The sequence below is a fragment of the Mirounga leonina genome, unplaced genomic scaffold (genome assembly GCF_011800145.1).
Source record: "Mirounga leonina isolate KUSES-001 unplaced genomic scaffold, KU_Mleo_1.0 Mir_173, whole genome shotgun sequence".
NCBI classification, from domain to species: domain Eukaryota; kingdom Metazoa; phylum Chordata; class Mammalia; order Carnivora; family Phocidae; genus Mirounga; species Mirounga leonina.
This window is the reverse complement of record NW_023270447.1, coordinates 82,497,345-82,508,509: the sequence shown is the minus strand read 5'-3', so window position 1 is coordinate 82,508,509 and position 11,165 is coordinate 82,497,345. Positions and strand designations below refer to the sequence as shown.

The window sequence follows — 11,165 nt, the reverse complement described above, 5'->3', positions numbered from 1 at the left end:
TTCAGGTGGGATTTAAGTTACGGATTATGAGATAGATTATCTGGGTGGACCCCAAATGTAATCCCATGTATCCTTATCCTTGGGAGGCAGAGGTAGATCTGACACAGACACACAGAGGAGAAGGCAGTGTGACCACAGAGGCAGAGACTGAGTGGTGTGGCCACAAGCCGAGGAAAGCTGGTAGCCACCAGAGCAGCTGGAAGAGGCAAGGAACCGTTCTCCCCTGGAACACATCCCCGCTACAGGGCAGAGCACGGCCCTGCCGACACCTGGATTTGGGCCCAATGATACGGACTTTAGATTTCTGGCCTCCAGAACAGTCAGAGAATACATTTCTATTGGTTTAAGTCATCTCGTTTGTGATCATTTGCTACAGCAGCTGTAAGAAGCAAACACAAGAGCCAATAAAGTCTCTTCGATCTCCAAGCCTAGTTGAATCTGATATTTTGTCAATTGCAGCCCAAAGCTGTCTAATTCATACCCAGCACTGCTGTCTCCTCCTCCGGTTAAGAGGTGAACTCTCCCCACTGGGAGGCAGCCAGGGAGCCTCCTGACCTTTAGTTGGAGGAAGTGGGGCTGGGGTGGGGGCAGCATCAGACAGCCCGCAGACTCCAAGCAAAGGCATCATGGGGGTTTATTTACAGAAAAGTCACAGCCACCAGGGCCCATGCAGGCTCTGGCCAGAAGACCCCAGATATATACATCTATATACATATAGGTCCCAGCACCCATCAGCACGAGAGCTGTCCCCAGCTGGGCCCCTGCCAGAGGGACCAAGAGTCAGGCAGCATGAAGGGAGTGGGCTCCAGTCCTTGCCAGCTGTCACAGGTCACCTGTGCAGTCCCTCTGTGGGAGGAAGAAACTGATGTCGGCCCTGAAGTGTGGACCTGGAGGAGTGTGAGGATGGGCTGTACTCTGGACGCAGGCCGTGGAACACCAGCAGTGGCCTGGGGCTTGGGACACTACAGGTCCCTGCAGACCGGTGCAGGAGCTGGGCACGGAGCCGGCGTCCCAGGCCATGGCTGCCCATCATGGGGGGTGCTCTCCCAGTTTGCTGGTGGCACTTGTGATCCGCTTATTCTCTCGGAGATTTCGAAGGCGGGCACTGAGGCTGCTGATCTCTTCCACGTAGGCCTGGGGCACCCACCCCTTCTCGCCATCTGCCAGGCGGACCCCCTCCAGCCAGCCTAGGGGCACGCAGGCCAGGAGCAACATCAGTGGCATCAAAGGGACTCCAGGGCCAGGTCTGCCTTGTCTGCGCCCTTGGGCCAGAGGTGACATCATCCCAGCACCCCAGTTCCAGGAAGGACCCTGCCTCTAGCAGTCTTGTAGATGAACTTCTGACCTGTTTTTCCTGACATCCTCTAAGAAGGGTATTTCCCATTCTTTCCCATCAGTCACTCTGCATCCTCCAGCTTTATAAGCGGGAAGTTCCTCCTCTTGTCTAACTTGATTCCTGCATGCTGTGGTTGATCAACACTTGCACAACTTTTTCCTGTGATGTCTTAGACATCTAGCTACCTCCTGCCCACCCAGGTCCCATCAGGAAGGCCTTCCCAGGAGGCCCCTCTCACCATCACTGGTTTGGGTCCTCACAGCCAGGATGTCAGTCTTCTCCAGGGTCAGCTCGTCCGGCTGCAGAGCCTTGTATGTCCTGACACACTGAACCTGGGGGTGGTCTGACAGCCCAAGGGAGAGCGAGGGAGTCCCCAGGGGGGGATGATTGGGGGCGGGGAGGGGTAGGAGGAGGAAGGAAAGGGGTCGGAGGGTGGGTGGTGGCTCCTGCTGCTTCATTTGCTCCGCGCCTCCCGCTGACCACCCTGGCCACTGTCCTCTTACGCTAAACACAAGCCCTTGGTGAATCCAGTCCCTCCCAGCTTGGGTTATTGCCCAGGGCTCTCACCTCCCCAGCTCAGTCTAACACCTTGACGCTGACCTCCAGGCCAGTGTCCACCTGCCCCCAGACACCCCCCACAAAACAGTAACGGCCCCTTCCTATGCCCTTGCTACTATCCAGGGCTCCCTCTAATCCATCCTTCTCAACTGGGACTTCCCACTCCTCTGAGTAAAATCCAAAGTCCTCCCCACAGCCTACAAAGCCCTGCATGATCTGGCATTGCGTCCTCGCTAGCCTCCCCTCCTCCCTTCTTTTTCCCCTCCCCCTCCCCACGCCCCTTGCTCATGAAGCTCAGCAACACTAGCTGCCCTGCTGTTCCCCCAACATTCTGAGCTCCCTCCTGCCTCAGGGCCTTTGCATTGCCTGTCCTCCTTCCAGGAGTACCTCCCCCCAGAAGAGGCTGCCCCTCTTCATCCTGCAGGGGCCTTCCCTGACCACCTCTCTGAAGTGGGACGCTCACCCCACAGCCCAAACAGGACTCTTAGCCCAAGCCAGAGAACCTGCTTCGATCTACGCCCTAGGCTCTTTCTACCACGGTAGACAGGCTGGCAGTATTGCAAAAACCACAGGCTTTGGGGCCAGACCTGGCTTGAATCCCAGCTCTGCTCCCCACTGGCTGTCTGGCCTTGGGCAAGTTACTTAACATTTCTGAGCCTGTTTTCTCAGATATGAGAAAATGAGTCTACAACAGGGTTATCATGAGGACTGAATAAACTAAATGCGTATTAAAGCCCCTTACATTGGGCCTGATGCATGGCAAGCATGGGTAGAAACCAGTTCCTTTCCCTTATTTGTTAGCTCAGCCCTAACTCCCCCACTCAGAAACCCTCAAGAGCAGCCTGGTATCCACTATATCGGGGTCCCTCTCTGATTGGGCAGCACTCTGGCTTACCGGCCTCACTCACACCCCAGAAAGAAGCCTCCATATCAACAGAGCTGATCCCACACCCCCCCACCCCCTGGCCACTTCGGTTCCTGCCCTCTTTGCAACAGAAGTGAAGGTGGAGACAGACCCAGGCTCCAGCCGCAGCTCTGCCCCTTACTAGTTGGGTGAACTTGGACAAGTTACTTTAACCTCTCTGAACCTCTGTTTTCTAACTTGTAAAATGGGTTTCTGTAGGGATGAAATGGGAGGATACAAAAGGCTTTGCCATCTCCAAGGTGTCGCCTGAGCACATGGTGGTCGGCCTGGCCTCTGTAAATGTTGTCCCTCTTCCAAGGATCTGCACAGTGGCCCCTGACTGCCCCAGGCCAGCCCCTGACTGCCCCAGGCCGGTTGATCTCTCTCCCCGCTGGCTCTGCTGGTAACATGGCACCAGGATGGGAGGAAAGGGGAAGAGGAGTGAGGGACCCAGCTGGGGGGATGCGGGCCTTGAGGCGGGGGGGGGGGGGCAGGGGGAGGCAGGCTGCTACCTTGGCCCTCGCTGAAGACCTCCTTCTCCTCCTGGGAGCTGGAGGGGCACATGGCTGAGATCCATCGCTGCTTCTCACTTCTAGGGAGGGGGAGGCTGAGTTGTCACAATGTGCAAAGTGCAATCTCCCAGGGCCAGAGTGGCGAGACAGGGCTGGGAGAATTGGGGTATGATGTCCAGACTCAGGACCCACCCAGGGCCCGCCCCACAGCCCTGTCGGTCCCCAAGCTGGGGCCCCACCCAGCTCCAAGCATAAGAGAGCAGGCCCGGAAGCCTCTGGACACCAGCTCCGCCCGTGGCCTGCCTTATGCCCCTGTCCCCGCAGGCATAGGCCTTGTGCCTGCCCGGCGGGGGGGGGGGGGGGGGGGAAGTTCCTCTCTCCCCACACCCAAGCCCACTCACTCAGTCCGGGCCCTCAGCAGGAACTGGTGCTTCGCATGTGGCCCATGGAGGAGCTGAAGGAGGAACACGTGGCCGGGGATGCCTTGGAGCTTCAGGCTCAGATCCTTCACCTGGAGCTCGGCCATCTTGGCATGGACAAACACGGCAAACTTTCCTAGCCTGCGGGACCAGGGGAGGTGAGGTCAGCCTGGCTCACCCTCGGGACAGGGCAGTTCCGATCAGAAGGGAGTGGCTGCCCCTCTGGCTCCCTCCCCATTGGCTGCGGAAGGGCATCACCCCCCTAACAGCCAGCAGAGGCCCCACAAGGAATGGGGGACATCATTCCCGCAGGCTCCCTGACAGAAGTAGAAGGTGACAAAACCCAGTCCCTGACCCCAGGCATGCTTTCAGGTTCTCTCTGAACTGCTCCCTGCCCCCCCGAGTCCCTATTCTAAAGAGCCAACGGGCAGCCCCCCAGATGAGACCCCTGCGCTGCTTAGTGTTTGACTCTCAGACCGGTGTAGAAGCTGAACTTTGTCTCTTGTTTGCCGTTCTATCCCAGCGCTTGACACTGCCTGACCCATAATCTGGGTTCCATAATCACTTGTGGGAAGGATGGGCAGGTGAGTGGGTCCAGGAGGCCCCACAGATTCCTTCTTCTCAACCTGTCTAAATAGAAGTCAGTATCTCCCACTCCAAACCAGACACCTTCCCTGTTCCCCATTCCAGGGAAAGACTCCATCTGGTGGCCCAGGAGGAAACTCTGCCATCATTCCAGCCTCTTCCCTCCCTCTCCCCGCACACCCCACCAGCAGCCCCATCCTACCTAACTCCCTATTGTCCCTGGAGTCCACACAAATCCCGACCACTTTGGGGGCATCTACTCTCACCTGGGCAATTGTAATAGCTTCTGGTCTCTCTCCTTCCAGTCCATTCTCCAAACTGGCCAGGAGTAAAATGTCACTCATCTGCTTAACTCTCCATGCTCCCCATGGCCCTCAGAAAGCACAACCTCTGTACTATGACTTTCAACAACCCAACTTCTTTTTCTTGACCTTCCCCTCTACGAATCCAGCCGTATTAGGCTTCATCATCCCCCAAACACACTCTGCTGTTATACCTTACTGTGACTTTGCTATATCCTCCCAAACTCCTTCTCCACCTGGAAAACTCCTACGTATCTTTCAAAACCCAGCTCAAATGTCCCTTCCTCTTTGAAGCGTTACTGATTCTCACCCCATACCAGAAGTTGCTACAGTAGGAGTGCACCTTTCCCCTCAAAACACTGACCAGGTGGTTATCAGAATGTATCATCATTGTCCTGAGAGCTCCTGTAGGCAGAAATGTCCCTAGCACCCATCAGGGCCCGGAAGAGAATAGGGATTCGCTGACACTTTAGTGAATGAATGAATAAACCAGGAATGAACCCTTCCCATAGTCTAAGAAGTCCTTTCTTCATCACATCCAGCCTTAAGGCTTACCTCACTCAGAAAGACTTCTCCCTCATCCCAAACTGATACCAATCACAGCTAATACGGAGTGAGTGTTCACTGCGTGCCAGGCACTGTGCTAAGCTCTTTCCATGTATTATTATCACACTGAGTGTCCCTACATGGTAGCCTCTATGTTACAGGTGGAGGATAAGATAATAACAATGGTGAAGAGCCTGGGATCGGACACCGGACAGACCTGGCCTCCTGGCCCCTGCACTTACTAGATCCATGCTCTTGAGAATAACAAGGGAGCCTACTTCCCAGGGAGATGCTTAGAGGACTGAAGAGAATAGTGCACACAGGATGCCTGGCACAGGACAGGCGCTCAGTAAATGTTGGCCATTATCAGGATGAGTTGGGGCGGAGCTGGGACTCCAGGACGGTGCTCTTAATCTCTGCTCTGCAGACAGCCCAGCCCTTGGTTCTCAGGTCTGGAAAATGGGCTGGCCTCACATCTCTGCCTTTTCTGGGGGAACCTCCAAGGCTCGGGGTGCTCCAGCAGCCCAGACAGGGGCTCCCAGGCCTAGTGATGGACTGTTTGGGAGCCTCATGGTGGGGAAGAAGGGACCTGGCTCCGATCTACTTCCCGCACCCTGCCCAGACTCACTCCTTCCGCCGAGAGAGCAGCAAGCAGTCGTTGAAGAGGTGCAGGTAGACTGCCTTGCTGGACAGCTTCAGCTTGGCGGGGGGTGCTGCGGGCAGTGGTGCCAGCTCCATCAGTTCCCCGTGCCGAACCAGCCAGCGGGCCTGAGAGATCAGTGGGAAGATCTGGAAGGATGGAGGGGGCCAGGCGGAGGGCAGGTCAGGCCCGGGACAGCAGGGCAACAAGCACAGAACAGGGGAGGGGTGGGGCAGGGGAGCGAGGAACTGGCCTGCCATGCTCAGGGAAGGAAGGAACAAGAGCAACCCCTTTGTGGCCCCCATCCCGCCAGCAGCAGGCATGCACCTTGCCCTCAAAGTGGATCTTCTTGCTCAGATGGATGAGCTCCTCTGTCCTCTTCATGGACTGCACACTGGCATTGCACTCTTGCACCAGCTGGGGAGGCCGTGGGTGGGTCACCTGCGGCACCCCCCCCTGCTCCCAGAGCCTAGCCTCAGGCTCCCACCTGGGGACCAGAGGCTCTGATGGCTGGGGCTCATTTAGAGATATCCCGGGGATCTGGGGGCGCCCTGGGGAGCTGAGCTCACCTCCTTGAGTGCATTAAAGGCTTTGGTGGCCACGTCTTCGTCTTCAGAGCCCTGTGCTGTCCGCTTCAGGATGTTCTGGAGGGTGGGGTCGGTGCAATGAGGCAAGCTGGGACCTCCACCCATAACCCTGCCCGCCTGTCGTTACCCAGGAGGGGCTGTGGAAGGCACAGGACCATTCCCCCCTCACAGCCCTCACTGTAGCCGGGTGCCCTCCAGCTACCTCCACCAGCATCTTGAGGCGGGTGATCCTCTGAAATGGCAAGATAAGGAAGGAGGTGAGGGGCAGACGTTGGCATACGGGAGACTCCTCCAGGCGAGCCAGGATGCCAGGGAACTTGGGGTTCTCCAGGCTGGAAGATGGGGAGGGGCCTGGGGTCACAGATAGGCTCATAGATCCTATGAACCGCCAGGACCCATGACCCCAGCCACCCTCTTGATTTTTCAGGTACCTCTCGGCATATCCTTCCTGCCCCTTGGGGTTGGGTCTAACCTGATCCTAGGTCAGAGAGCCCTGTTCAGGAACCACCCCCCTCCCGGGTCACCAGAGGCTCCTCCGTACACCCTTCCGCCTAAGACTCCCTTTATCTTCCCCTCCCCCCTTCAGAGCCTCCAACCCTACAGCAGGCGCTGGTAGGTGCGCTCCTGGTAGGCCTGGTTGGTGACGTAGGGCAGGTACACTCGGCGGAAGGCTGGACAGTGGTGCAACACAATGTCGCACACGCTGAAACGCAGGACATCTGCCTCTAGCCGCTGCTCCAGGTCCTGCAGAAACCTGAGGGGTCCGGAGAGGGGTCAGGGTCAGGGCCAAGGAGAGACCCCAGACCTGGGAGCCAGGCCAATCACAGGCTTTGTCCCCGCCCCCCCCACCTGACCAGACCACTCCCTCACCTCTCGCTGGTGCTCTTGACCTCGGGCAGTTTGGAGAACAGCCATTGCTTGTCCTGCACCCCCAGACATTCGCTCAGCTCAGCAGATCCTAAGAAGTGGCCCACGGCCACCGACAGGCTGTGGATGTATGAGGCCTCGGACGTGATCAGCTCAAACTTGGCCTGAGTGAGGGCGGAGGCGGGGTTGAAAGGGCCCGACAAGCCCACCCCGGACACTGTGACCTCACTTACCACCCGCCCTCCCGACCCCGCCATTCCTTTACCCCTCCCCCTGCTGTCCAAGCCCTGGACACCATCTCCTCAGATACCCCACCTCCGATGACCTGGTACCTGACGGGTGAAGGGGACCACCTCTAGCCGCGCGCAATTGCTCAAACTCAACTGAAGACCTTGCCTGAGCCCCTAGCTCCACCCAACAGGCCTGCCCCTCCAGCGGGGAGCGCTTCATTTAGCCCCGCCCCCGCCCCCCGCCCCGCTCAGTCCCTCGCCCACCAGGCGTTTTCTCTCCAGAGGGCTCTGCCCCTCCGGGTCCTCGCTTTCGCGGCCCCACCTCGGCCGGCCCAGCCTGACTCCGCCCCTCCGCTGGCCCTGTTGGCCCCGCCCCTGGCCCCACCCCTCCGTCCGGCCGCCGCTCTCGACGGCTGCTGCCGCGCTCCCGGCCCCGCCAGCAGCCTGCCCCACCTGGTCAGGTCCGTGCACCCACCTTTCGCATGGACGGCCCCGCCTTCCCCGCTGGGTCCCACGCCCACCTCCAGCAGTGTGCAGTCCCGCTGGCCCGGTAACCCAGGGCCTGAGGCCCCGCTAAGTCGAGGGACCACCCCCCTACCGCGTCCTCCTGGCCCCGCCCCCTCTGTGGCCCCGCCCCCGCGGGCCCAGGGCCACCTCCCCGGCTGGCGGCCCCGCCGGCCCGCCCCGCCGGCCCCCGGCGCCCACCTCCTGCAGTTTGCAGTCGCGCAGGCTCAGCGTGGCCAGGACGCCGCTGCCGCGCACGTCGGGGATGTCCTGCCACAGCGAGAAGGTGGAGCCTCGCGCTGAGCGCTGCGCCCGGAAGGAGCTGCTCGGGGAGAGGTTGGCGCGCGGCGGCCCGGGCCCCTCCTCCGCGCCCTCCGCCTCGTCCCCCGGGCCCTCCTCCTCGCGCTGCTGCCGCCGCAGTTCGCGGGCGCTGGCCACGTCGCTGTATTCCTGGTAGAGGACCGCTGGGCGGGGAGAGGGGCGGGGGAGGGCCGTGGGGCGCCCGCCTGCCCGGTCCGGCTCCTGCCCGGCGCCCCGAGAGCCCGCCTCACTAAACGAGCCTTTCGGACGGTTCGGGTAGCGGGACACCGTGAACTCGTTCACTCACTCACTCCTTCCAGAAACACTGCTTGCGCACTCACTGCGTGCTAGCCACTGTGCTTGCTACGGAGATTCAGCTCTCTTGCCCTCTCGCAAGATCCCAACCTCTCAACTCTCCAAACCCGCAGCCCCCCAGCCCCTTCCTCCCACGTACTGTTAAGGAGAAACCGTGACTGGCGCCGCTCGCTGGCGCTCCTGGACCCCGGGGCCAGCTCTTCCGGCGTGTCCAGCCTAGGAAAGGGACAGGGTCAGGGCCCTTCTTGGCCGGCACCCCTCCTCGGACCAAGCGCGGAGTGGGAGATGGTACCTGGGCTCGGGCCAGCCGCTATGGCCCCCGCTCGGGTCAACAGGGGTTGGCATCGCCAGACCGTCCACCCTCATCTCTACACTGCGCGACTCCCTTCCAGATGCTTTTCCTAGAGAGGGCGAGAGCTGAGGGTGGGTGCCTCCAAGAATGGCGCTGGGCACTGGGGTGCCACACTCCAGCTGTGGGTCGGGTGTGGGCCGTGCCCCATGCTGCCTCTGGCTCGCGACCTGCTCTTAGGGCCCAGGGAAGAAGCTGGTACCTTCCCGAGCTGCACCAGTGCCTGACCCTGGGGTCAGCACCCTGGCTGCTGAATTCCGCCCCAGGCGCAGGGAAGAGTGCAGCCGGGTCATCAGCTCAGAGGCGGAGAAGCGCCTCCGCTCGGGCCCCTCCAGGCCTCCTCGGGAGGGTCCAGACAGCTCCAGTGGCCTAGGCTCCTCTGTGCTCAGGGCCTGCTCTGCCGCCGGGCCAGGCTCCAGGAAGACAGCATGGGCTTCAGGGCTGCCAGGGAGCTCTTCACGCTGGTACACCCGCATCTTGCGCCCTGCAGGGAAGTGGGGCGAGAGCACAGTCTGCATCCGCTGGGCGCTCTCTCCACTCCCCGCTGCTGCTACCCTGTGGCCCTGAGCCTCTGAGGGAAAGGTCAGTGTTTTTGCCAGGATCTGGTCCCCCCGTCCCCCGAAAATGGGATCCACAAGAGGGGTAGCAGAGAGAGCACAGTGCTTGCCTGCAGTGGGCAAAGGGCCAAGGAGCCCAGGACAGCCACTCATTTGCAGTGCAACCTCCAACAAGTCACCAGTCCTCCCTGATTTCCCATTCTCTTCTCACTAGAATCTACCACTTGTCCTGCCTGTTTGGGGAACTCTGGGGCTTATGAAGCTTAAAAGAGCCACCCGACTTCTCCCCTGTCTGTCCCACTGGGCCACCACCCCTCACCCAGAGTGACTCACAGGCAGACTTCTTTTCTGAGCCGTGACTGGCCCGGCGCTGTGGCTGTGGGTGCTGGGGACTCCAGGGTCCCTCCAGAGCTGGGGGCTGAGCACTAGGACAGTGTGGCCAGCTGCCAGCCCTGCTGGGCCGCATCGCCCCACCAGTGGAGATGTCGGTGTCTGGGACTTCCGGGGATGGCGGCCATGGCAGCCCTTGGAGAGGAGCAGGGGTCCCCAGGGACCAGCGGCTGCCAGGAGCCCGCAGCTCCTCTGGGGCCACAGGGAAGAGATCCAGACACACAGGGCTCGGGGGCTGCAGGGCGGGCAACTCTGCAAAGGACAGGCTCTCCTGCTGGCACACGGCTACCGGGTGGCGGGCAGAGCCACGTGGCCCAGCCAGGTGGGACTTGAGAGTGGCAGGTGGCCCACAGTCCATTCCTCCTCTGCTCTGCCACCCACCTGGGCCTGCACGGGAAAAGGTATGAGAGGCAGACACAGAACAGTAGGGCTGGCCAGCAAGCCACCTCCGTCTCGGAGGCCTGGACAAACCCTTGTGTACATGCGTGCGCATACTCACACACCTAACTGCATAGTAACAGCTAATATTGGGCACTTACCGAGTGGCAAGTGCTGGGCAAGTGGCAAGTGCTTTATATATACTATTTCATTTAATCCTCACAACCCTGAGTTGATGTTATTTTTATCCCCATTTTATAGGTGAGGTAGGTGAGGCACAGACGTTGTTTGGCCTATGCGGGGAGCCAGGATTCAAACCCAGTCTGTCTCGCTTCTGAGTCTGCGCTTTTAACCACCTTGTGCATTTTCAACTCTCACTGACCTATGATCAGACACACATACATGTGTTGTCGCACAATCCATGTATGTTCCAGGCACATGCACACACGTTTTCTTCCAAGTACACACCTGGACATACACACTCTCATAGGTACACTCAGGCACTTCAAAGCCACAGGCTCACGCATTCACGCACTTTTCACACAACTACATATATTCACACAGACTCTCTCACACACACACACACACACACTGACCCATCAGATATTTATGTACCCACTCAAGCTTTCTCACACTCCTGTTCCATTCACACTCACACACCGAGATACAGACACAAATACACGGGCCCAGAAGTCCTTGCTTTGCTGTTACCCAACCTCCTCTACCATGCCCAGAGTTGCAGCCTTCTGCGCTGAGTGGTGCCCACACCCTGCCAAGCTGGCTGGGAGGGTCACAGACTGGCAGGCGGGCCACCACCCAGATCAGGCTAGGCCCTCCTGGGAGAAGGGCAGGGAGATGTCCTGGATCCCCCACTTGGGGCGAGAGA

At 59.7% G+C, this 11,165-nt stretch overlaps 1 protein-coding gene across 1 annotated transcript; it reads right to left on the bottom strand.

The window, feature by feature from the left end:
* Positions 1-315: 315 nt before the first annotated feature.
* On the bottom strand, positions 316-11,143 carry ARHGEF19 (Rho guanine nucleotide exchange factor 19). Its single transcript, XM_035019702.1, has 15 exons — positions 9,845-11,143; positions 9,157-9,438; positions 8,898-9,006; positions 8,745-8,821; positions 8,192-8,454; positions 7,260-7,420; positions 6,991-7,143; positions 6,592-6,721; positions 6,372-6,446; positions 6,130-6,219; positions 5,791-5,951; positions 3,712-3,870; positions 3,311-3,390; positions 1,575-1,679; positions 316-1,187 (listed from the first exon to the last, which is right to left on the bottom strand). Exons 1-15 carry the CDS (start codon positions 10,392-10,394, stop codon positions 1,030-1,032), a joined length of 2,553 nt encoding a protein of 850 aa, XP_034875593.1. The 5' UTR covers positions 10,395-11,143; the 3' UTR covers positions 316-1,029.
* Between the last annotated feature and the right edge of the window lie 22 nt (positions 11,144-11,165).